Source organism: Acanthaster planci, linkage group LG09 (genome assembly GCF_054643075.1).
Source record: "Acanthaster planci isolate LZ-2023a linkage group LG09, COTS_SCS, whole genome shotgun sequence".
NCBI lineage: Eukaryota > Metazoa > Echinodermata > Asteroidea > Valvatida > Acanthasteridae > Acanthaster > Acanthaster planci.
Window position 1 is genome coordinate 4,861,180 of NC_141785.1, and position 27,224 is coordinate 4,888,403.

Consider the following 27,224-nt stretch of genomic DNA (forward strand, 5'->3'; position numbering starts at 1 on the left):
AGCGCCTGCGACTTATTTTCTTACGGTGCCCCTTGAACAAATTGTGTGCACCACACTGGGTGCCCCCAGGCATTTAGCCCCAGTTACTGATTGTTAATTGCTGTTAATCGAAGGTTTTTTCCCCGGTTCCTGACGTTTTTCTACTTTTTAAATTCCGAAGTCATCCATGTTCAGCCCTCATGTCACCGTTGTGTAGTTTTGAATCTGAACCTTAACTAAGTGCTGGTACATGTATAAATCTTTGGTCACAGTCACCTTGCTGGATTCGTTCTTTATCGAGAAGGTGGCATAATTGGTCATGTGGAGTCAGCTAGCCACCACGCACCTGCAACTTAAAATATCCCATAGTGGAGGTTGTTGCAGTACTTAGAATAAGAAGGCCCCTTTTAAAGGTTCAAAATAATTAAAACAACTATATAGGGCCTACAGGCTCCAGTGGCCCACCCAGGATTTGGGGAGGGGAGGCTCAGACCGGAATTTACCTCACATGATGCTCACCCTTCGGTTGCGCGCTAGATTGGGGACAGGCATCTAGGCACCCCCAACCATCGCTGATAGAGTACGCTTCATCACATGTTATTCCAGGCAAATGGTCTTAGCAGGGCAAAAGACAAATTGGCGAGTATGATTCAAACTGGTGACAAATGTTCCAAAACAATTAATTTTTCACAAAGTAACTATTTTTTTTTTTGTGAGATGGTGCAGGCCGGACTCGACAGAGGGCGCCCTATACATCGGCGCGCTAGTTTCGATATCGGATGATCTGCGCGTTGCGCGGTAGCGCGCACATGAAAACCGAGTTTCCGACCCAGATGCATGGCGGCGAACTTGTTGGAAATCGTGTAAAATCAATATTGATAATTTCACCAGCTGTTGATAGAGCATTGATGGAAAGGTCGGCACTGCTTCGTTCAGACGCTGTGCACTGCTCATTGCAGTTGGTTGTGGCGTGATTTATGTGGGGAAAAGTCAAAGGTTTCCTCTGGAGCACGCTACCTTGAGTTGGACAGTTTACCGCACATTGGCCGGAGTGTTTGCCCAGGAGACAGAGTGTGGTGGCAACCGTGGTTCGACACGGGCCGTGTCGTGGTCATGATCGTGTGACAGTTCAGACACAGTATGTTCGTATTTTGTGGCTTATCATTTCCCAAGTTCAGTGTTAGAATAACCATTGCTGTTTTTTGTCTATCAAATTGTAAAAACAGAGTTCTAACTACAAAGTCATAGAATGTTTGATGTGTTTTTACTGTTCTAAATTCATTCATTTAATTGTAAATTTAACTCTTGTTGGGGAATATACGGACAATACTTGATGTACCTGAGCACAAAGCTATGAAACCTGTCTAAAAAAAAGTGTTTTCTTAGTAAATGCTTCAGAATTTTCTTAGCCAAGTTTTTCATTTTAGAACATTTGATCATTTTCTGACAGCGTTGCTGTTGTAACATCTTAGGGAAAAATAGTGTTGTCCATATATTGAAACTCTTTCCCTTGTTGGTAGTCGGCCTGTTCAGATAGGCTAACTTTTGGTACATTGTCAGAGTATTTCAAGAAAGAAATATTTGGAATTAGTTCGCTTAACTTGCATAACTTTTAGTTGTTATGGAATTCCATATCTGCCGTCGTCCGTTGCATTTTGCTTTTTGTTGTGTCCCAATTCTGCCATTTACCAGTTCCAAACATGCCATTTTCCGTCGCTAGTTGTGCGTCGTGCGTCATCCATTGTGCATCGCCCATCAAATGGGTTGCATAGGACCTGCAAAATCCGGGGTTTAACAAATGACAATGTGATAATTCCATTCACTTCTAAGGATCTTTTCCGAATAAGGCAAGTACAAATCCCACCTGCAAAGCATATACATGTACTAGTCCCATAATTAATGCCAATAATGCTAGACTACCCCTCCCCCTTGACCAGAAAATATCGCCTCTCTGAGAATTCAACCAAGTGTTTTTTGGGGAAAAACGTTTTCAGCAAAAACGTTCCGGCCAACTTATCCACAGTGTTATTGTAATTTGCATACTGTAAAAATGTGCCGACTTGTTTTCATCAAATTCCAGAAAGAAATCTGCCAACCGATACAGATATTTCATTTTGTCCTCTCAATTTCACCTTGGAATCCAGAAATACTAGACATGCTGTTGATAACAAACTGTTTATTAAATGTATTGTTGGGGGCAATTACCACTTGGTTTAAGTTTCAGAAAATATGACGCGTTGGTTTTTGTGGGTGTGTATGCCATGGTGGATAGACCAATGAGAACAGGTTGTCCAGCACATCAGCATTATTTATGGGGCTAACAAGTAACGTTACTGTTTAAAAGACTTCTGTGAGCCAACCTGCAACTAAAGTCATGTCTAATTTGGAGTATACAGCAGATTTCATCATAGGTATACCCGCCCTCAAAAAAATGTTGAATCAGTTCGTCTGTTATGAAAACTATTAAGGAATCAAACATTGTAAATAATTTATAATTTACATTCCGTTCTGTGGGATATCGTGCAGGGACAGACAGAAATATCACATAGGCTATAGACCTAAAGTCAGGCTGTTAACTAGTAAAGTTACGTCTAGAGTAACTAAGTTATCGAGAAAAACAATCTACCCTAACAAAAGTCTATTTTGTTAATTAATTTATGTAACCTAAATGGTACTATTTCATATACACGTTACTTAACCAATGTCAGGATATTATTTCTTCTTTCAATTGGAGTTTGCCGCAACTGCAAAAACGAATACATGTACATCTTCTAGTTCTATTGCTAAAATGAGAGTCAGGCATGGTGGATCGATCGAACAAGGACATGTACATGTGAAACGATTAAGAGTCAAAGTTAAAAATACCACTGCGCAGTCGTGGCAAAAAAAAAACACGCATGACGGGCGACGCACGACGACAGATATGGAATTCCATAAGTTGTAGCCTATGTAGGCCAATCATGCCTATAGATGTTAATTTTAAAAATTATTTTCCATTTCAATTTTATTTTAATTCTTATTTACTCAGGAACCCATTTTTCTGATGTAGCTGAGCCTCATGTACATAATGAAGTTGTTGTCCAGTAAGAACTTGTAACATTGATCATTCTTTAAATTTGGAGTCAAAAGGGACTTTTTTCTGTCTCTGTTAACTCTGACATGTTTGACAAGGGAGGTATCACTGAAATTAATTTCAAACTATTTTTATTTGTTTGGAAGGTAATTTGCAATACTTATTCTGTCTTGGAAATTCAACAGTGAGTTCTAAACGTTAAAAATCATATGCCAGACGTAACAGGGACGGAAAAAAATTGGACCCCAAATTTATAGAATGATCCACATACTCTTAAATGCATTGATTGTAATATTTTTTATGATTATCGTTCCACGTACAGCTCATCACATCATCTTATCATTAAATGGATAGCAGTTGAAGAACTTCAAACTGGTTCACGAGCGTGTTTGAAAGTGACTTGAGATATCATCATGAATGGCTTAATCCCTCAGCTAACCACAGAACAACTTCACAAACTCCATCAGGTAAACATTGCTGAGATTTTGACCAAATTAATGTTTGAACTATTTCAGATTTTTGATGTCGTTGCCGAACAAAACATTGAATTCAGTCCCCCCAAAATGGTAGTTTCTTTTTTTTCTTTTTAAATGTATACTGGTATTTGTGGTGGGTGTGATGAGGCGATCTGCATTATAGGGCTGGGTCAATTCGAATAATTCACTTTTCGAATATTCAACTTTCAATTTGATTGAATATTTGAATACTCGGTCGCACCGACCAGCAGGTTGTTGATGAACAATACATGTACAAAATCAGTTGCAATAACACACATAATTGTACATTATGATCAATTTTATAGCTCCTCACATCTAGGAGTATCTCCAGTTATGATTTAGCAAGATTTAAGAGATGAACAAGACTTCTTGCCCTGTTGAAAATTTCAATTCCTTTTAAATTGTTTCATGAATAATTCACTTGTTAGAGATTTCTGATGCTTTTCATTTGAATCTGCTTGAAACAAGTCTCCATAGTACAATTCGTCTCATTTAAAACAAAAAAAGTTGTCCCTTTTCATGACTTTTGCATTTGAATATTCAAATTCAAAAAAGAATAATTGAATATTCGACAATCATCAGATATTCGGTTATTCAGATATTTGGCACAGTCCTCCTGCATTATCGCTCAATCTTTTGTGCAATCGCTCAATCTCATTGCTGGATAATTTGTGGATAATTCCCCCATCGGCAACTTGCCATTCCTTTCATTTTTGTGGGTGTGGAAGTTTGTCTCAAACAAGGAATCAAAGTTAGAGAAACAAGATCGACCAATTATGTATAGCGATCAGGCACGATGAATAATAAATACCAGATTAACTGAGTTATTTTGACTTGAGTGATTATTGCTGATTTCATTTCAGTTTCGTTCAGCCGTGTCTGATATCCTGAAGCCTGAACACGATGACCATTACTTGTTGCGATGGCTCAGAGGTGAGGCGCCAGTCTATTTCTGGGATTTGATCAGTGGGTGGAACTAGTATACCCAGCTAGAAATGAGACCGAGGGGTACCCCCCCAACAAGTCCAATCCCTATACACATTCCAGACTATTGTTACTTAACACATCCCTCCAAGATGTCTGAAAGGAATTCCCCAGATTCCTGCGAGACAATGACCAACACAAAGCAGGGGGGGTTCTCTCCGTCTCATACCTTGCTGCATATGGGAACTAAGGTGGAAAACAGGGGGCGGATACTGCCCAAAGCTCTCGGCTGTGGTCTGTGTCATAATAAGAGTGAAGTTCAAATGATTTTCAGTACCAAACATGACTTCATATCAGATTACAGTTACATGTATTTATTCATTATGTTTCGAGGCTATTGTGTCTATCAGCAGTGTGGGACATTTTTTCATTGACACATTTGGCAACAAACATTACGTTCCACTCCAGCATGATAAAACAGGCATGCAAATTTTCCTCGGATCAGCTGATTTCGTTGTTTTTCACTTCACACTCACGCCATCGAAAATTAAAAAAACACAGCGTCTTGTGAAGATTGGAATTTCCTCTTTTTTTGTCAGAGTCCAAGTTAGAAACAAGTAGGGGATTTTATGGACCAAACTCGGAAGTATTTGTATTCTGTTCCCCGTCGATAAATACAGGCATATGATAAATATTAATTTAAAAAACACAATGCAGTTTGGACAAACTGAGTGCCAAATTGGCAAGGTTTACAAAGGACCACAAAAGAAAGCCTACAAATTCCCCAGAAAAGTTTTCTGCAAATTCATCATTGAAAGGTCAACATTCTTTTTAAACGATCTATCTGAAAACTACCAGCATATTGATACAAACTTACATCACATGCTGGTCTTTATTACACGCATATTAATGCTTTCCTCAGCAATGTCTTTGGCAGTTTTGGCCCAGTACTGATATGTTGGAGAATGTATTATGTTGAAACTGAAGTTTTTTACACTGGTACCTGGTTTGTTGGGTTTTTTATGGCAGACCAAATGACATTAGTTCATCGAGAATTTATACTTGTCTGTTCTGAATGCATGTGTTTAAGGAGTTACTGTAATTTAACGGGAAGAAACAAAATATTGAAATGGAAAGCTTCAATCAGCAAAAACTAGTTTGACAAGAAATATTGCCTGAGAATTTTACTGAAATGCAAAGCAATCAAAGGATAAGCAAACAGATTGTGCATTTTTAATGAGGCAGTTTGTTAACTCAAGTCAGGTCATTTGGGAACAGAACACATGCACGATTACATGCACACTGATATAGGACAGACTAGACCTCGTGCTTCAGGATGGGCAAGTGTTGTTGGAATACTGAACAGGTTCATTATAAGAGGTTCTGATTGGCAACTGTGCACTTATTGTAAAGTTAAATTATTTCTAGATTTATTTATTGGTATCATGACTTTGGGGGAAATTAAGGTACGAGTAATGAATGAATACATGAGGATTTTTATATTGCATTCGAAGATTCTTCTTAAAACATTTCATAAAATGCACTAGTAAAACAACTTCATAAATTTATTCACATTATAAATAATGTGTACATCTTATATCTACAAATCTAAACAGATCTAACTGAAGTTAAGGGTAAACTACATGAATGTCCTTTTTCTGTATTTCTCAATATTTACAGACATTTATGGACATGTGCATTGCCGATATCTCTAATGTCAGTTTTTATTCCCTGCCTGTTATACAGCTCGGAAATTTGATCTCAAGAAATCAGAGAAGATGCTCCGTGATGTGAGTAACAATTGTACAGTACCACAACACCTTTCATCTTTTAGTCCATCGTTTCTCTTGCCTTGATTTCTAACTCATGTGACCTCTGAGCTGTAGATGTTGCATCCCTGTTCCGTTTCCTTCATTCCCCCCTTTTTTTTCTTTTCAAAGAAAAGTGCGGAAGTCACTCATATACCAAGTGTCTGACATTTATAGCGATTGATTTACGCCTTAATGTATGTTTAATTTGCCGTAAAGGTAGACACCCCCCCCTTTTCCAGCCTTAGAATGTGTCAAACTTTAATGACCTTTCCTCATGCTGTCTGGTTGCCGTAATTGCCTGGCGCTGCGAGTTAGTTCATAATTCTTCACCCTTTTGCCGTCTTGCCATTATCTCCAAGGCCGACAGGGGGGGTTGTTAATGTGATTAGCACCATTGATGAAAATTTGACTCGTCTGCCGTGGAAATGATTTGGTCCCAGAGCTTGGGTGCCAGGTTACATGTTCTGTCAAAACCAGACATCTCTTGGCAAAGCTCAAAACACAAATGAAATCAAAATATGACAGTGGGAGATTTTTCAAAAATATTTATTTCCATGTAAATATATCAATATTTTACTGTGTTTTTGCAAATAAATCTGTAATTCTAAATATCGCTGCCTTTAATTCAGTCATCTTTGATGAAATGGTTGCTGAAATTTCTCGAGATTTGACAGTTTTTCCCCGTAAAGATAAATTCTACAGTATCATCTTTTGCAGACCTTGTCAAATGAAAGCCTCAAACTTCAACAGGCAACAGAGATCTGTATTCACCTTTAAGATAAGAAGAATTTAAATGTGGAGAATTTTGCCACGAAAAGTCCATCATTGAAAGGCAAAGCAATCATATAACCTTGTTCCCCAAACTGTCTTTCCCCGAGCCCTGCCCCATTTTGCATTGCTGTGTTTTTTCCATGTTTTTAATTAATTTAGTTATTTTAATTTGTAACATTTATTCATTCTTTTCATGACAATAAATGCGTGTATATAGACTTGTATAAATTTAAGAATCTGCCATATGAGGGCAAAAATTGCAGTAAAAACAAAAATACGGAAAGAGTCAAGAAAGTCCACTTGCCACGTCTTGGAAAAATCTGACAGCTTAAGAAAAAAAAAGACTGCATTTTTAAGTCGGCCTATTAAAACCCTCCTATGCTGAAGTCACTCTTTGGGTCATTTGGTGAACACCTCAAAGAAGCACAGCTGTGTTGTGTCGCGCACTGCACCAACAGTCCCTCACAGGAATATCAGATTGCACTTTTGTGCTGCCCAACAACTGTGCTTCACTGTTTCATGTGCATCAATGTGTAGTAAACCAAATGCAGTGAAGAGGACTGCAAAAAAGACCCTGGGTCATTTTGTGCTGACAACCTACTGTGTACACACTGAACCTGTGTATGTTTGTGTTCCATAGAAACTACATGCTCACCAGTGACTGTGGGCATTTGTGCACATTTGTGCTGTAAAACCAAAGGAGGGTAAGATGTATGACTTCCATACAATGTAGGTGCCCAACACCCATTGCGTACATGCATACAGGGGTGTGTTTTGGCATTCATAACCAAGAACTGGGTCAGTGGTAATTCTTCACAGTTTTTCTGTGGTAATTTTAATTGGGTAAGAATTAACCATGATGATGTAGTACTCAAATCCTCAAAGCGATTAACCCAAGACAAACAACGAAATCAATTTTTGGTTAGGACAACCAAACCACGCCCCAGGTTGGTGGAAAGCTACATGTAATTCATTTTATCAAACCACCAAGGAAGGAAAACATGAATGTACATGTACATATAGCTACATGGCTACATGTAGAGTGGAGATTTTCCATTTCATAAATGAATCCGTTTCCCTGTTTTATTCGATTTGTGGCCTTTTCATGCCACTGAGGTCATGCGTACATGCAGTCTTTGTGAAGAAAGAGGAGGCTTAACATTCATGGTTAAGCTTTGACCTCGAAGTGCAGTGTGATTTGTCTAATACATGTAGGTCAGATTTCGGAAGGAAGATTTCCCTATTAATATGCCCCAGATAACATTGTACACTGTGTGTACCAAAATATGAAACAGGTGTGCAACACTTTTTTGGGGGATCAGATTTACATTTGTTTGTTTTTGCTTCATATGCAGTGCGATATAAAGACTGGATAGGACGTCGCTTCCAAAACGCGTCCTGTGTATGCATATTTTCAGGAGGGTAAATGATGAGCGTTGCGAATTTTGTTGCTTGCACTTTCAAACGGGGATTTTAAAAACTGGTCGAGGTCACTGTACTTCAGTCCTCAGATTTCGAAGAAAAATTGAATTCTCCGCCAGGAATGGATACATTTGGAAAGAAACAATAATGGTTGAGGTGTGCGCAGCAGTGAATTGCCGGAGCTTGATGGTAAACAAAGTTTGGAAGAAGGAGCAGCTTTTGACACGTGAGTCGCACTTTTTAGTTCCAGAAAGTTTCTTGTACTGTATGATGCTTTACTTCAGGTCTAGGCCTATATAGTAAGAAGTTTACGACAGTCTATCTAGCCCATCAGGCTTTGTATTTGAGACTTTACTACTGGTATATCAAAGTTGGGACCGTCTGAAATATTACTTATTGGCAAAAGTGGTTTAGAAAATAAAAGATTAATTTGTCGTTTATTTCCCCCAGATTTTACCGGAAATATCTCCAAGAAAGCCATGATTTGTGTGTTGTCAGATCTGCAGAGGCATTGAACCCATATCGTGTGACAGACGGTGTGATACGAGTGGCAGAATTCTTGTTCAGGGCAGAGATGATACCAAAGTGGGAGGCAGAGAGGCCTGACGCTTCTGTTGAATGAAGTAACAAACAAGGAAATTCAAAGTCAACACAATGACAGAATTTTTCTCTAAATTTTAAAAATTATTCGTTCTCAGTTAAAACTGACTGACTTTTTTCTTTCCGGAAAGTAGTAGTTAAATGTAAATCTTTGGTCAAGTTGTGAATGAACTCATGTAATCTGATTTACAAATGTCTACGGTAAAAACAGCAGTAACTTATAGTTCGGCTGTGCAGTTATAGCTGCGTTTATTTTTGGCTCACAGCTACACTTCTGTATGCCACATGTCGGTTTTCAATAAATGTTGTCAATATATGAATGAATTTCTGCACATTTTTCCTGTGAGTGTATGAAATTAAAAGTAAGACTTTATTTTATTGATGAAGTGTTTCAGTGTTGACCCATCGAAATCAGACGGAAAAATATGTGGACAGTTTGGACCACATGTTTACTGAGAAACCTATCGTCGGTCTTGGTGGAATTTTCAAATTTGTACACACTGAACAAATCACGATTGAACCGACCAAAAGTGAAAATGTTGTCAAAGCAAGACCAAGCCAGACAACAGGTGTGTAAAATGAATTAAAAAAAAACCCACTTACACAAAAACAGGTTACTGGTATTGATTTCAAGTCGGTCATTTAATAAGAAACTGGTCGGTTAATTTTGAAAATGATATTCTTGCATTTCCTGTTCATTTTTTTGCTTGTTTTTGGGAGAGGGGCCAAGGGCTTAGCCACCATCCCACAAGAAAAAGCTTTTGTCCATAAATACACAGCATACAGCATCACGTTACCCCCCCCAAAACGCAACGCGCCGCCATTGTTGGACTGTGCATTTTGTGCACAGACAATGGGTGATGTTGTATCCAGTCTTTATCATGGAGATCAAGGGATCTGAGCCCCATTCCACTTACCTTGTTTCCTGATTTGTATTTCATGCTTGTCCAAACAGTGTTGAGAAGTCAATATGTCAAATTTCCATTTTCCTGAGGAAAATTGTAGACAGGAAACAAAGTGTGATCCAACCTAAGCCATAACAGAATGAGCCGCGGGTCCCCAGAGCCACTTTTGAGTTTTAGGTCTTTAAAAGAATCTTATGCAATGAAAATCAACAAGAACCCTTCACATGTTTCCCACACCCACTTTTACATGTACAGGGGATGCTAAGGACTCTGAACTGAGCGATACATGTACATCGATGCAAAAGAGTTCAGTTCCTTTTTGTGATTCAAACTCAAATCAAATTACTCAAAGAAAATGGCAGTGAGACTCATTTTTTGGTGAGTTCCACTCACAGATGTTGCGGTATAAGATAAGCACTGTTAAATGAAGACAAATTTTCTAATTAGTCAAATTGAGAATGTGATATGTACATGTAGTAAGTATCAACGTTGAAACCCCCAAAATGTCACCAGACAATGCCCCACAGACATGACAGATCAGCCCTGGAATAACCTGCGTCAGACTTGATGAAGCAGTGGTTGTTTGTGCAATGTACCAGTTCATTTTATTTGCTGTAAACTTCCCCTAAATTAATTCCCTTCCTTTTTAAGCTGTGTGTGGCTGGACATAATTTTGGCACCTGTTATTTCATTTCTAGATTCGCTTACTCACTCCCTTCAGGGAAATGTTCATGATCATTTATTTATGAGCTCCCTCGCCAGGATGTTGGGCTATGAGCCATGTTTGGCTCCAGCCATCGTGGCAATAAAAGTCCAATGTTGATACTAATGGACATATTAATGGCAATGCATCAAATGTTCATTACGGGCAAAATGCAGATCGTGACTGTGAAATGGTGGAGCGTGTAATGTGGTACGGTCATGACGGTACGATGGAGGTCCTCAGCGTATAGTAAATGATATAGTGAGCGCGATGTTGCTTTACTACCCCAGAGGAGGGGTTATTGGCAGATGGGGGGAGGGTGGAGGGATCGAGGGCCACGCTCCACCTTCCCCTCCAAAAAACTGAAACAAAGATGGTTTCCAAGGACCAGTTTATTCCCCTTCTTTCCAAAAGCGTACATGTATCAAAGGACCAACATTTCAGCATCAACCCTCAGAAAAGGCAGTAAATTGTCGCATTGAATTTCTGCAAACTTGACTCCCCCCCAAAAAAACAATGGTTCCGGATCCACATTTTTGGAAGTGGGGGGGAGGGCATTTTTCACTAATTTCACCTGAGTACGTGTGAACATCTTCGGTAGAGTTCATTAAACATTCTCCAGTTTCTGAAAATGGGGCATACGTGCCTTTGGCAAGAAAGTCTCTCAAGCGCAATGTTACATGATACTGATCAAGTTTGCCATCGTAAACTCCGATTGCACATTTCAGATGTGTTTTTGTCCGATTGTCCATTTCAATCAAATCATCTCCAACTCTTTCCCGCATCCTTTTCTTCCCTCTGTGCCTGTGTGTTTCTTGCTTTTTATTCTGTCACTTTGCAAATTCTTTGGGGACGGGAGCATGAACCCGGCCGTACTAACTTTTACTATTGGATTTTAAGTAGACAAAAGGTCAAGACAATGATTGTCCAGTTTATTGCTTAAATTTCGATTTCGTCTATTTTGGACTAAAAAATATAAGTTTTTTTTTACTTCTTCCACTAATTTCCTCTCACAGCATTTTGAGTTCCGGAAACGTTGGGATGTGGATTATATCGCCAATCAATGGAAGCCACCTGAGGTAAGGAAGACAGTTGTTGGAATTTCACAGAGGAATTTCTGTCAGCTTTAGGCTGTGGCATAATTTTGCATGGGAAAACTTGCCAACGAAATAATTGAGAAACAAAGTTTCTTATTGTCTGTTTGGGGCTGTGATAACAGTGGGTATTTGAAAACCCAAGACCCGATTGAATACATGGTTCCTAGTTCAGTTTTTATGGTTTTTACAACCCGAAACTTACCTTTGGTCAGATGCTACCCTCACGAAAAGAAGGGATAACCATACGGGTCACCGTTCATCTGATGAATTTTTTACAACAGTAATCAACAATAAGGTGCATGCATTGCACAGAGGAGGCCATAGCGAATGGTGGGCAGTCGTGTAGAGCAGGGCAGGTGGTTGAAAGGAGATTGGTCATTGCAAATTAATGGATGAGAAAGCTTCACCTCCACGTTTGTCAGGTTTGACAAAAATGCTTGCTCTTCAGACGAGAGTAGACGTGCCTGTCTTGCTTACAATGAGAATGACCACAATGTTGGCATGCTTTGTGGCATATATGTGGGGATGTCAACATTTTATTTGCAAGTGGTGGTCCAAGGGCATTGAAGGGAATAGAGTGTTTGAAAGGGCTAGCAGTCTACAGACTTGTATGACTCACGACTAAGACTCAACCCAGGTGACTCGACTCGTACTCAAGAGATATGACTCGGACTTGGACTTGGGTTTGATGTTTCATTACTCAAATACAAGTCTGGCATTCCATAGATTCTGTCGAGCTTGGTAAAACTCATGTGACAAATTGGAAACATTTGCCTACTCAGGACTTTAAAACTGCTTACCTTGGTACAGCAAAATACTCAGGGGAGATTTGTTGGGGTGGGGGGAACTGGGACCATAGCCCCCCCCCAAAAAAAATCAATAGGGATTTTTTTTTAATCAATCAGAGTGAAGATATTAAGTTTCTTAACTGCTTGTAGTTTTGTATGGACAGAGCCAATTTTGTTCAGGAAATTGTTTCTGAGCAACTGCTTAATTATGACTGGCGCCATCAGTTTAATATTGCAAAAGCGCACTGGAGACGCTGCTAATGAAATGTAGGTCCCCCTCACCAACAAAAACAAAATTGGGGTCTCAATCCAGCCTTGTCAGTGTACATGTGTATTTGTTTAAAAAAAAAAGAATCTTGTGTAAATAAAGTGGACCTGTGATTGCTTAGAACAAATATTAACTTCGCGCATAATTAGAATGCATATATGCTAAGTACAGCCAGCAGAAATTTGGAGCATACAGACTGGTCAGTGTTGTATCACACGTTCTGTGCTGTGTGAAAATTAATGAGTTGGAGAACGGAGGAAGCATTCAACTACCCACACGCTGTTCAAAGATATCTACATGTACACTATGGTACCGTACTATGCATTACACACAGAGTACATGTACATGTTGTAAGGCCATGTTAGGCTCAAGGGAGTTGCTGCACACAAATGCGTACATGTACATGTGCTTGTCTACCAAAACATGTCCAATTTCAAGAAGAGGGTTGGTTTCTGCAGCAGGCATAATAGTCAAATGGGACAAGTTACATGTAGGTCAAATTGTAATTTCCTTGATATCAAATCCTCTTTTTTCGTATGTACATGTACACTGGCTACATTTTTATGTGCACCGCTTGACAGTACAGCATACATGTACTATGCAATTCCGTATCCTAAGCAATGATAGTTTCATGTCATTTAGTCGTGCGAAGAAACTGGGGAGTTTTATGTTTTTGAAAGATCTTTTTGTGATGTGCATGTATTCAAACGAGTATTCCACGTTCCTTTTTTTCATTTGAACAACCCTGCCTTTTAAAATTTTGCCATGGGACATTTGGAAATTATTTTATGTACATTGTCAGGTCAAAGGGACTTTAAAATGAAAAATTCAGACGTCTTATTTTTGGAAACAAATTTGAATGCCATACATGTATGTGTATAGTTAATGCTGATGTTGATCTTCCCTGACAACTGATCTTTGAACAGCTGAGGTAATTGACGCTGATGAAGTCCAACCAATCCCTCATCTTTTCCTTTTGTTGGGCTGTACGTTCAGGTCTTAGATAAGTTCTTTGTCGGTGGACTGTTCGGCGAGGACCGGGAGGGCTCCCCCGTTTGGTTTGACCCTTATGGCCACATTGACACCAAGGGCATCGTCATGTCGGTGGCCAGGCAAGACTTCTTGAGGTTCAAGATCTTGGCCTGCGAGAGAATACAGCAGGCACTGAGAGAACAATCCAAGAAGGTTGGTGGATGGAAGGGGCAGGGCATAGACACGGGCAAGGAGGAGACTTCTCAAGGTTCAAGTTCTTGGTGTCTTACGAGACATGATTGGCTCTAATGAGATTGCCCAGTGATTGACTAGGCCACTGAACAGAATAAATATGTTTCTGGCCCCCACTAATCTCTTTTTTGGGGACTTCTGCTCTTTTCCTAAATTTGCAACTTGTTTTTTGCCTTTGCTTCTACGAAAATATGTAGCCATAAATGCAGGCCTTAAAACCTCTTTGAAATGGTGAGAGCTCTTCACAAAATTTTCAGCAAAGGAATCAAGATAATCCATCTTCTAAAAGTCTGCTGCTGGTATCTAAAAAGGCATGCTACCTCCAATTAGAAAAAGCAAGAGAAACTAGTTTTTGTTTTGCTTGGCCATGATGGAGGGGCTTGGCCAGACTTGTAATGAGACAATGCCTAGAGATTAAGCCTAGCCCCCTGGGTTGACTTTGGAAAAAAATCACGAAATTTTGGATTTTGACGACTGTTTGGGTCTAAGATGATTGCCTGAGACAAACTTTCATAGAAGTCCAGGAAAAACTTGAAAATCGCTGATGATTCTCTCTGTCCATGAAAAAAAAATCACAGTGCTGAAGTATTGGACTTGGAACTGTCTTACTTGAATATTAAAGTCACTAGCCGTCTCAACATTCGTCATTTAATATATGGAATTAAACCTTTAAAAAAAATTGGGGAAAAAAAGGAGACAAATGTGGTTTGGTAGCCATTGAGTTGTCACCAAAACACAACCTTTTCAGGATACACTAAAAAAAGTGAGATAAATGCTGGTAGAGTTGAACATGTCTCGTCTGCACCACTTCAACCTGCATTTTTTTCCCGTCTGGAAATTTCTGTCCGCCATGATCATTACAAAATTCTCTCCATTTCACCAACTTCCAGAATGACTCCTTGGTGTTTGTTTGTTTGTTTTTTTTGCAGCATGGCCGGCGGATTGAGATGTATACATTGGTCTTCGATCTGGACAGAGTCAACTTCTCCCATCTGTGGCGGCCGTTTGTCAATCTCTACAACGAGGTGATCAAAATCTGGGAAGCGAACTACCCGGAAAGCTTGAAAGTTGTTCTGGTTATCAACAGTAAGTCAATGGTAGAGCCCAACCTTCAATTTCTGAAATCATTTGTACAGACCTTATCTATTCATATCGTCAGCGAAAAGTCGACAATTTTAACTTCTCTAATTCTCTTTTCTGCATTCAGTTGTTCAATGGTCTTTTCTCATCTTAACCACTCCCTGCCGGGCGACCCGTTTTCGAGTACATAGGCTTTATATGCAGAGCCGGGAGCCCAGAACTGGGACAAAAGAGTTGGGCCTTACAACAAAAGACTGTGCTCAGCACAAAAGACTGAGCTGCTGGGCATTACTGACAAATATTCGTTCGTACTGACCGGCAAATTGTTGATGAACAATCTGTATACAAAATCAGTTGCAATAATGCACAAAATTGTACATTTTAATCACTGTAATAGCTTCTCACATCTGGGAGTATCTCCAGACATGATTTAGCAAGATTTAGAGACTTCAGTCCTTTGACATTTTGTAATGTATAAATTAATTTTTGAATCGTAAGATTTCTGTCGCTTTTCATTTGAATCTGCTTGAAATAAGCCTCAACAGTGCAATTTTTTGCATTTAAATCAAAAGAAAATTCTCCCATTTCATGAATTTTTCATTGGAATATTCAAATTCGGAAAATAATATGCAATATTTGGATATTCAGATATTTGGCACAGCCCTATTTTAGACTGGCCCAGCGCATAGTTATTCCAATTCATAAATATCTTTTTGAGTCACAAAGTCCAAACAATTGAATGAACTTTTGACCAATGGGAAATGCTAAACTGTCGTTGGTATTTATGAATGAAAATTATTGGTGTCAAATGTTGGAATTTCATTTCTGCATTTGTCTTTAATCATGTTGAATTCTCAGTGTAGTCGCTGTAATGGAACTTGATGCACTGACATAAATATGCGCCAGTGTTCAGTGTTTATTTTGCTCCACATATTTTTCACACATTTTTGTAATGTTTCCATTTGGAGACAGATTTCATGGGGTGAGATACTTGAAAGTTAATCATTAATACAAAAGTAAACCAGACTGTTTGTTGTGCAGTTGTCTGCTGACAAACGAATACGTAATGCACAGTCATGTCATCTTATTACAGACTTCAAAGGTCAAAAGGGTTTCCTCTTTTAAATGAGAAATCTTTACTCCCATGGGCTGAGGATTAAAAATAAATCATAAAGTAAACAGAACAATGAGTCAGTTGAGATTTTAAAAAAGAGCTGGATATATTTTTATCCCTTCAAAGATAAATCTGCAGCTCAAATGTTTGAGACCAGGCACTTGGGTGAAAAAATTGAAAATCTGAGTTTTAGTGTGTATGCAAAATCGATAAAATATCAGCTTTTTTCAGATGACTTTTGAAGGAAGCCGTTGATGTGATTGTGATGAGTGCATTGCTTTGCAGAATTGCTAGATATTTCTTCAAGGCTTCAGCTTCATGTGTAAAACTTTCTGAAAAAATGATTACAGAAAAAAACGGAATAACAAAGTGCACTTGTTCAGCAAAAAAGACTTCAATTTTTCTCTAAATAAAGCACGACTGTGTTCACTACACAGTCACCTTACCCTCACCATAACAAAGTTACCGTACTTGGACTGGCCAATTTTATACGTTATGAAAGAAGGAATTCCATGGCCTTGCTGACCTCACAGTTCCCATCATAACAGGATTTTGCTATAATGAAGCGCTCTTTATATTGAGCGTCTGTAGTGTCCATATAGCACAATACATGTCCTTTTCCAGTTCGCTTTCAACCCTGTAGGTCCACAAGGTCAGTGTTTGACCTTTTGGCCAGCCAGAGCATGACCAAAAATGCTGAGGAGATTCAGTTTTTTATCCAGAGATCTCAGTTAGCATTGAAATGGATCCCTAAAAAGTCAACAAACTGCCCGTTGCATGAGCCTAATTAAGCGGAATTAAAATTTATCCTTTGGAATTAGCGCAAGATCTAGAATCTGTTAGGTGCATCTTAAAGTCGGTGTACTATTTCTTTTTTCCTTACAGCTCCGAAGATGTTTTCCGTAGGCTTCAATTTGATCAAACCATTTCTGAGCGAAGAGACAGCTGCCAAGGCTGTCATTGTCGATAGTGAGTAGGAATTTTGAAGATTGACAGTTTGCCAGGAAACATCATTAATGCCAGAACCAAGTGGTTCTATTTAGGAGACAATGAGTGATACTACTCTCGTTGAAAAAAATGTAAGATTCCAGCTTGAAACTGGAGAAAAAACTCACACTTTGAACGCTCCTTTGACTTGATTATGGGATCATGATTTCCTTGACTACTTCTCCTCATGTTGTGATAGAATGCCCAAGTTAAACCCCCAAACGTCTGTAAAAAGGTTTTTGGGGCTTTTGCTAGACCTTTGCAAGTCCACAGAATGTTTTGTTTCCTTGCCCTGCGTGGACTGCTTCTGTAGATGCCTCAAAATGGTAATTGCTCTAATCTTATCAAAGCAACATGGAAGAAAAAAGGTCATATTTCATGTATATGGGAAATGTAGACTAACTCCAATGTATGACACAAATAAAGCTGACCACATGTGCCAACATGTATGTTCCAATGTATTACTCTCGTAGAATTCTGTGGACTTTGTGCACATTCAATTGAAAAGTAATCCCATGCACAAAGCAGTGAACATACCCGATGTGTGGTTTCTTGACCCTCATAATACATGTACATGTATGTGAGCCGCACAGTTCCAGCCAAAGCAAGTCTGGTCCGAGCAAATGTGGCTCATCAGGCTGGTGTTTATTTCCGGTTTCCTGGGCATGAAACGACTGAGAATATTTCCCACCCCTTGGATGGGATGCCAGTCCATCGCAGGCCACATTCCCAGCTAATGCCGGTACGGATTTATACTCCTGGATGGAGAGAGGCAAGCAGGCGGTGTGAAGTGGCTTGCTAAGAGCCACAGCATACTGCTAGCAGCTGGATTCGAACCTCCAACCCTATGATTGGAAGCCACAGACCTGAACCACTTGGCCACATGCCTCCCCATTTCCAGCAACGAATCCATAAAATTATCAAGCAGAAATGTTGGCACATTAAAATTCATTCTTGAATGTTTATAAATCAAGTTGACCCCTCCTTTGCAGGCCATTACCACGAGGCTTTGTTCAACATGATTTCAAAGGAGAACGTTCCCATACATTACGGAGGGACGGCGGTTGACAGTGACAATGACCCAAAGTGTCGCTCTAAGGTAATGCAAAGGTTCGGCTTATTTTTCCCGAACAAGTTTGAGCCAGTCGTCCTAAACTTTTAACCAGTTTTCCAGAACCATTTTGACCCACTTTCCCTGTACCAGTTTGAACCAGTCGTCCTACGCTGGTATGAACCGTATTCCTGGTTCACACGTGATCAGGTTTGAGCCAGTTGTCCTAAACTTTGAATCATTTTTCCTGAATCAGTTTGAACCATTTGTCCTAAACTATTGTGAACCTGTTGGCCTGAACCAGTTTGAACCTGTTGTCGTAAACCATTGTGAACCTGTTGGCCTGAACCAGCTTGAACCAGTTGTCCTAGACTGGCATGAACCTGTTGGCCTGAACCAGTTTGAACCATTTACCCGTAAACCCAGGATCATCTCTAGTTCCTTGGCAGTATTTACCTATAGCCTCTGCTTTCTTGCTTGAATAGATTTGTTTTGGCGGTAAAGTTCCGAAGTCCTACTATCTCAACGATCAGTTCAACTTTGACAACATGAGCCAGGTGTGGGTTCCAAGTGGGACTGTGTGGGACCTGAAGTACCAAGTCACTGTGCCGGGCTCGGTGTTAAAGTAAGCCGACAAACAAGTTTGTGGAAAACAGTTGTGGATAATTTTACATCTTTGCTAAATAGCAAAATGCATTCAGTTGTTAGCACACATGGCTGATAACAGGCACCCACTTCCAATACACATTAAATGTAGATAATTATCACATTACACATTTGATTGGCTCACCTTTTTTTGTAGATTGCTTGACTTGAATGTATGATTGTCTCTTTTCATGCATTGAACACATTTCTACAAGCTTAGCTTGCAACAAGCGACTAAGGAGAGTCCCATTTCTGTACTTTCTCAAGCTTTCTTTGAATTAAAACCTCCCCCTCCATTTGTGCCACAGGTGGGAGTTTAAAACTGAAAAGTGCAATATTGGTTACGGAGTGTTCCTGCAAGTCGCTTCCCGTCCAAAGCAAGATGATCACAAGAGAGGGCATGGCAAAGCCAGGAACCATTCCTCGTCTTCGACATCGTCTGCCTCGTCGTCATCGTCGTCGTCGAGTAGGGATGGTTGCTACGACTTGATAGAGATGAGGCCGCTGGAGAAAGTGCATAGCGAGATGGTACCTGAGGCTGGGGGACTGAGATGTGAGGAACCTGGAACCTGTAAGTAGTAGTTTTTTTTTTAATCTTGAACTTGTTTGTATTAGGTTTGACAATTGAAAATCAAGATGTAAGGACATAAAGGAGCCTGTGACTTGTTGAAACAACTTATCTTGAACTTGATTTTGATAGAGGATCCAAATGCAAAGAATCTGGAACATTTTTGTAGCTTTCATAATGTGGAACTTGGTTATATTAGTCCTAATGGAGGATCAATATGTGAAGAACCTGCAACTTGTGAAGGGTACTCATTTTCTTGAGTTAGTTTTTATTAGTTTTGATGAAAGAGGATCAGTTTTCCACGTCAAGTCCTTCAGATAATCCTTTCATAGGCTTCAGTCTTTGATGCAAGGCCATATCTGAGGCTTGCACTGTAACCTCTGTTTTACTGTTCTCCCTTTGAACTGATTGATCTTTCAACGGCACAGATATTCTGAGGTTTGACAATACGTACAGCTGGCTGCGAGGCAAGCGGGTCTTCTACTCAGTGGAAGTCATGCTGCCTGCCGAGGAGTTAACCATCGACAAGAACCCGCCCTGATTCAGCCTGGAACCTTTTGGGGTCTGTACAAATCATGTCAACCTTGAATAAACAAATGTTGCACCCCCCCTTCCCATAAGTAGCACATTTTCATGGGCAGGTATTGGAAAATTCAGATCAAAAGTCCTGAATATATTGATCCATGAGTTTACACGAATCGTGTTTCTTGGAAACTCAGTGTTCCAATTTTTTCTGATTCTATACCGGAGTACAGGTCTCTGGAATTAACATTTTAGAATTTCCTTTTACATTTTGAAAGGAATCAAACGTTATTACCAATATGACTGATTTCTATTCTAGTCTTGTCACGGTACGCTCGGCGTTACCCAGAATCTGAATTCTCTGCCGAATTTCAACTCTACCGTAAACACAGCATGCCCTATTCCTCATGTACATGTATACTTTGTATCTGGAATACAAGTTTTCTGAGAATTTTTTGTTCTGGTCTTTCCGTTTTGCATTGTGAAAGGAAAAAGAGTTGTCAGTGCAAATTACTTTTAGGTATGCCATCAGGTTGTGGTCAGTCTTTGCCTCAAATTTTCAGTTTTCTGGAACTGTTGGAGTTCTTGTACTCCGTATGATTCACATTTGCAAATTTGGTTAAATTTCCAGCCCCTACGCGTTGCATACAATCACAGGCTGTCATTTGGTTCGGCCCAGAAAACCAAGTATCAAGTGACTAGGCCCTAATTATCTTGTCGGAAATGGAAGTCTTTTCCTGTGGATTTCAGATCTGAAAGTAAAATGTTTTCTTAATTTTTTTCAAACACGTTATTTCTAAAATACTCGCAGTGACTGCATGCTGGGATTAACAGCAGACCCTTGGCTTTGAAATCAAAACAGATTTTTAAAAACTGTAGCAAAGCAATAAACTTTAACCACTTGCTGCCGGGCGGTTTGAAAAATGCAGTGCACATAATCAGGACTTTTTCATGAATTTCAGTTTTCCAAATTCTTCAAAAATTCATTATTTCAATTAATGGATGTTTACACCCACACGAATGTGGTAATCCGCTCGCACTAAATGCCCCAATCCGTGGTATACTGTTTCAAAACAAGACTACGTTTTCTCCACTATTGAGAGTGAAAAAATGTCGGTAATGCCCAGCAGCCTGGTTGGTCTTTTGTGACAAGGCCCAGTGCCCTTTGTCCAATTTTAGAGACCCCAGCCACGCGTATAAACACACGGTGCCCGAGACCGGGTTCCTCGGCAGGAAATGGTTAAGTTAAAAAAAGATATGGAGGCTCAAATTTATAATTTGTAGGAATGACAAGACTGTGACCCTACAACAAGCAATATTTTCGGTGTGAGTGATTCCTCAGCAGTTCTGAGGTTAGAATAAGAGTTGTTGGCATTCCTGGTGGGTAAATTTTTTTCTCTTTTTGGCAGAAGTTATTGGCATTTGTTATCTTCTTGCCATAAAGGCATGAAGTTTGTCTGGTTGAACTTTAGTTCTGAAGGTCAAAAGGTCATCTTAAACCTCAGGGCCCTGGTTCCCCACTTTGCTTTGTTAATATGTGCATCTCTCGGCAACCAGTGATACAACTAACCTCATTTGGCTGGTACCGAATCGTTGACTAGTCTAGTCTAACCTTAAGCAGCTAGTGTGTCAGGCACGATTGTCAGTCAGACTTGTTTCAGATGTGATTGTGGGAGGAATCTAGTAGATGTACAAAGGTCAAACAAGGCCCCCCCCAAAAAAGAAAAAATTCACACAAAGCAAAATTTGGAATGGATCTGTTCTGGCCGTAGCAGTAAGGTACTGAGTACATGCATTTCAGTTTATAACAAAAGTTTTCACTGTTTTTTTCTCACTTTGGACCAGCTGCGGACAGGCAAACTTGCTCTTCCTTGGAAATCGATTCCAGTCGCTGCTACTTTGTAGTTGCGACGAATGCCATGCAATATCCACGAAAACTTCTTGTCGACTGGACTTTTGTACCAATCTATTTCTTGGTTTAAGATACAATAATTGTATACTGCACTATTTTCTAGAAATCTATGAAAAAGAATGTCTTTCACTCTTAAATTATTATGGAAAACTACATGTTGAAATATACAAAGTATTTTTCAGACAGCAGGTTATTTGAAAAGTTATAGCTCTATTGTAGATTTGGTCTATTGAAACAGGTATATATATGTATATGAACAATTTTATAATATATTATGATAAGGAAATGTTCCGAAGTTGAAATTATGAATTGAAACTGTTGCTTGGTTATATGAATCTCGGCTTAGATTTGGACAAGATCATAGTTCATGCCAGTTTCGGCCAGTCAACAGAGAGCGCATTCCAACTTATTAATATGCACACTGAACAGAAGTCAACCTATGTACATGTACACTAGCGTTGTGGTACCTGATTGTTTTTTTCGCTCACTGTCAATATTGCTTGTTACATGTACATTAGTTTATTAATTATATACATTTTTTTGCCACAAAAGGTGATGCTGATATGAAAGTTATATTAAGGCCAATGCTGGAATGATTCCTACATAATTATGTAGCAATCAAAAACATCATTCTTTGCTTTAGCATACACGGCATAATACAAGTAATTATACATTTAAAAAAGGGTTTTACTCCGACCAGATACCACATAAAGCATATTACTTCTACATTTAGAAATGCCAATTATCCTTCGTTTAATAGACCAATTGCACCTGCTGAGTCCCGTGACCTATAGTGGGTACATGTATATAAAATATAAAAAAAAATGGCATCCTCCCATAGCAATATGGTTTTAAGTGGTGTTTCCACCAAACAAAGCTGATTTCGTCAGTAGTCTGAGTACTGGACCGTCCGTCGGCTTTATTTTTTTTGTAAGTGACACTTATGATGACACACTTTGTTGTGGGGGACAGCCATGTTTGTTGACATTCAATATCCACTGTGGGTCACGTGACTTATTGGGCGCAAGCGGTCTATTCACTTGTAAGTTTTGTCTTTTGACTACTGTTACATTGCTTGTGTTCCTTGGATGCCACAGAAATTACACTTGAGTATTTGAAGCCAGTAAAATGACTGTGGATTTTTGGAAGACTGGTAGTATTTTGGACTGGACAAACGAATGTTTGAATAATATTTGGTGATCTTGGTTTTGCAACAAATGGCTCTGACAAACAGGTACACATGCCGGAAAAATAGGAATTGGAAATGAGTTAACCTTGGATTGTAAATTGAATTTGGTTAAAATATGAATTTTTCTTTAAAACCGTCAAATTGTTTAGAGGAGAAAATTTTCATCTTCTCTTGAGCTGAAAGCGGTTAGGCCTTCTATTTGTACTAAATTTAGGTGAAAAAGACATTTCTCCTAAACACTGGAGCAATAAGTGTTTTGCAAGTTAAATTTGAATAAAATCTGGTACACTGTGTTTTCTGATTGCGCATTAACATAACAATTTAAATTCCCCAGACTAGAGACACTGTTGCTATACCTCATGATTTGGGGCAACTTTTGCATAGCGACCACCATCTCTGGAATGGACTGGTCCCCTCTGTGCCTTTCTTATCCATTTCAAACAGTGTATTGGTGCAAGGCGTCTCTTATGTAACTAAGGAAAGGCTTGCCCCGAATCATGAGGTATAGCAACAGTGTCTATATTATGGAGAATTCAAATTGTTATGTTGACGTGAATTTTAAATGTTACTCACAAATGCCTTTTGTAAAGGGTTAACCTTACTATTTTGTTTAATTCCAATTTTCTCCAAATCATTCAGACAGCTTTATGTGGCAGATTTTTTTTATGTTTCTAGAAAGAAATACAGCAACATAGCTTTTGGAGAGAAATAAAACAGCGAGAGGTTAACCTCGTATTTCCTTTTAAGAAATGGATGATATTTGAGGTTAATCCCTGAGCCACTATGAGCTCCTAAGAACCTGCCATCTCAAACTCAGATTTTGGCCGAAAATATTCTAAGTCCAAACAGTGGAAGGTTTAACACTTGGAAACGAGCACACTTTTTTCAGGAAAGGGCCATGGCATAGTGGTTAGGGAGACTGACTGCTATGCACAAGGACCTGGGTTCAAATCCAGGTGGGCATGCACAATTTTGCTAAAAAACTTTTATATGTATCATTAAAAAAAAAAAACCTCCTTTTCCAGGGACGCCTGGCAGTCAGCAAGCTTGCCCACAAGGCCAAAGGTTTCTTAGAAAAATAGAGCTCGGAACTTATATTTAAAGGTTAGATTGCGCAATTTCAAACAGAGAACACTTCCTAGACCAAACTATTTACATGCATTTAAATAACAAAAGCAGACAAACTACTATGTAAACAGTAACAAGTGTACAAATAGACATTTCGAGAGACAAAAAAAAGGTTCAAGTTGCATACAAAAAATGGCCAATATTTGAGCTCGCAGAAATGCCATTTGAAAGAAATAAAATGGCAATAGGTTAACCTTGCATTTCTTCTCAATGCCAGTATTTTTGACATTTGTTTTTCAGAAAGACACACTAAGGGGTTAGCCTGGCTTTTCTTATAAATATGAATTTTGTCGAAACACAAACATCAACAGGAAAAAAATGAAGGGTTATTCTTCAATTTCATATTTACATGGAGATCTAAATATAAATATACAGGGTTTTCATCTCTCAGAAATGAGATTAAGTCTCTCAGAAATGATTTCTAAAGGTAAATACTCATCAGAAAATGGCAAGTTGTAGCCAACTATTTTGTTAAATTTGGTCAAAATTTGAAATTTTACCTTTGACTGTTTTATTCATCGATCTCCTTGGACTGACTTTTTAAAATAACAGTTGTAAAAAAAGTTTTGGGGCTAAACTATAGTTATCTGCTCAGAAAAAAACCCTAAAAAATAGCGCCAAAAATTTGGGATTTTGTTATAAAGCAGTCTGAAACCATGTTTGAAAAACAAAATTAGCTTGGGGGTAAACCTTTCATTTCTTTTCTAATAAAAAAAAATGGCCAAGCATCCCTTTCTACCAAAAATGCAAAACAAACGAGACAATTTAGACAATGTTTATACGTTTTAAGTAGTGTAACATCAAAGAAGGAAACTACGTGAGCGAGGCTTCTAGTTGCATCCAAAAACCATGCCTTGCCTAGCATTACAAACCAGTAATGCGCAATATCTAGAATGTAAATATATCTCTTTATTGTAACAAAAACTCTGATGCTTATCATGAAATGATATACTTCCACACCGGCAAATTGGCAATTTGGAAGCTGGCAAATGAGTCTGCCCGAGATTTACCCCGAACAGAGAAAAAAAGAAATTAATTGTGTGTGGCCAGAAGATTATGATATCAACGACAGATTGCAATGGAAAAAAGGAGGCATTTTGGAGAACTCAAAAGAAAGGCGCTGCGCAAAGATGAGTTAGTAAGTAATGTACTTCTGATTGTGTTTCGGCAAACAATTAATTTGCGTTATACTTAAAGCTTTGTGGAATTTTCATCTTCAGTTTTGCTTTTCTGCATTTTTTTTTACATGAGAACATAACGGTCTTCCACGCTGTTTGTCCCTTCAAAATATCCACAAAACACGCACAAAGTTAAACAGCGCGCATGTCCAAATATACACGCAAATAACCACAGCATAAACGGTGCAGAAAAGAGCTCATGCGATATAAATGAAAGCGAGGCGCATTCCAGAAAAGCAAATATCTCGGCTAGCGAACTTCAAGCACCAATAGTTTGAAGTAGAAAAATGGTACTTCCGTGTACATTCATATATTACTACAAATACCTGACATAATTATTACATATGATACAAAATATAGTGTCGATAAGATATTCCAAACTCCACCCAAAATTATTTTCTCCAAAGGAAAAGGTATAACCATGCAAATTGGATTGTTCTTGGAGGTTGCGCTCTGGAAATAGTTTCTGGTTTTGAATTCTGAATTCAGCAGAATGCCGTCAACACTCGAAGCCAAAGACTGCAATAATCCTCAATTATAGTGGGAAACCCACAAATCCTGTGTCACTGCTTTTTTGGGTTTTAACTTTATATCAACCAAACAAAACTGAGATGTGGCAAACATGAGGGTGCGTTTAAACTGTGGTTTGGGCTTGTGGTTTCACTGTGAAGTATCACGTTTCCGGGAAACCGACTATCCCTGCTCATATTTTTGGAACTTAAAACCTTGTGGTAAGCCATAATTAATGTTGTGGTAGGAACACACCCCCCACCCTTACCATGTGCAGGACTAAACAAAAAAAAAGATACTTCTCATGGAAATGGTTGTAGACATGATACACAATTGATCAGCATGATGACAATTTTAGGTACTGATTTTGGAAAATTACTTGACGGCATGCCGTTTGTTAATTTTGTTTTGGCAACAGGAAAGCTCAAAATCATTTCACCTAAGACACTGGGTACCTACAAACCTGATAAGAATTATAAATCAAGATGTGTATAGGTCCATGTACTTGGACGGGCAAACTTGTTATCACTTTGGCCCAAGAGGTAGGCACATCTTCTACACTCTCCAAAATCAGATTTGTTTTGGTTACAAGCGAAAGATCCTGAATGGCTTTTGTGTACGCTGGAATAAACATAGATGTACATGTACAAACTGGTCTAAACAGTTGGCAGATGAATGGCAAAATACTGAACTCAAGGAATTTTAGAGCTTGGAATTAGTAGATATAATTACGGAGAATAAAATGTTCTGTTGCAAGGTGTTCTGCTGGTTACGTGCTACTTCAAGACTTCAACACATTCTTTGGGATTATGCTGATTGCTTATCAAAGCTAGTTCTAGCAATATATCATTTATCAATACCCAAGAAATGAAAACTGGCCTGTAGTTTATATATAATCATAGATTACACTCTAATTGGCTGAATTAAAAAAACAAAATGATAAAGTACCTCCTGGAATCGGTTGGACTTGCATTTCTTGAGCATTATTGGCCAAGTTTGAACAGTAACCAAATACGATTGGCTGGAGTAAATCCTCGCAAGAAGTTTCATCCACTCTGATTGGCTGGTCTCCACTTTACTGGTCAGGGATTGGCAAATCCAAGAACCCCTCTGCATTGGGATCCTTGACGGAGGAAAATGTGTACGACAGAAAGTAAACTTATTGAAAAGATACAGTTAAGTGTACATTTGCGATAGGCCGATGTACTGATGACGTCACACTTTGTTACCATGCACACTTCCCTTTGGAGCTAACTAGGGAAGAACTATGCATTTGTG

General features: G+C 38.9%; 2 protein-coding genes across 4 annotated transcripts in view; one reads left to right on the plus strand and one right to left on the minus strand.

Annotated features, from left to right (window-relative positions):
* Positions 1 to 770: 770 nt before the first annotated feature.
* The window catches only part of LOC110989429 (SEC14-like protein 2), a 52,323-nt gene continuing 25,869 nt past the window's right edge, over positions 771 to 27,224 (plus strand). Inside the window, exons 1-12 of one of the 2 annotated variants that reach the window (XM_087141318.1) lie at positions 771 to 1,117; positions 3,375 to 3,519; positions 4,413 to 4,482; positions 6,220 to 6,263; positions 11,702 to 11,764; positions 13,835 to 14,023; positions 14,992 to 15,148; positions 17,142 to 17,225; positions 18,236 to 18,342; positions 18,780 to 18,919; positions 19,248 to 19,510; positions 19,936 to 20,069. In XM_087141318.1, the coding sequence (XP_086997444.1) occupies positions 3,466 to 3,519; positions 4,413 to 4,482; positions 6,220 to 6,263; positions 11,702 to 11,764; positions 13,835 to 14,023; positions 14,992 to 15,148; positions 17,142 to 17,225; positions 18,236 to 18,342; positions 18,780 to 18,919; positions 19,248 to 19,510; positions 19,936 to 20,048 (1,284 nt within the window). In that variant the 5' untranslated portion in view covers positions 771 to 1,117; positions 3,375 to 3,465 and the 3' untranslated portion in view covers positions 20,049 to 20,069. Of the gene's footprint in view, positions 1,118 to 3,374; positions 3,520 to 4,412; positions 4,483 to 6,219; positions 6,264 to 11,701; positions 11,765 to 13,834; positions 14,024 to 14,991; positions 15,149 to 17,141; positions 17,226 to 18,235; positions 18,343 to 18,779; positions 18,920 to 19,247; positions 19,511 to 19,935; positions 23,866 to 27,224 lie in introns of those variants that run through there. The other variant, XM_022253804.2, reaches the window with a different exon arrangement.
* The window catches only part of LOC110989426 (huntingtin-interacting protein 1-like), a 40,384-nt gene continuing 35,767 nt past the window's right edge, over positions 22,608 to 27,224 (minus strand). For both annotated transcript variants that reach the window (XM_022253800.2, XM_022253801.2), the window contains one exon: positions 22,608 to 27,069. In XM_022253800.2, coding sequence (XP_022109492.2) covers positions 27,022 to 27,069 — 48 coding nt within the window. In that variant the 3' untranslated portion in view covers positions 22,608 to 27,021. The remainder of the gene's footprint in view (positions 27,070 to 27,224) is intronic.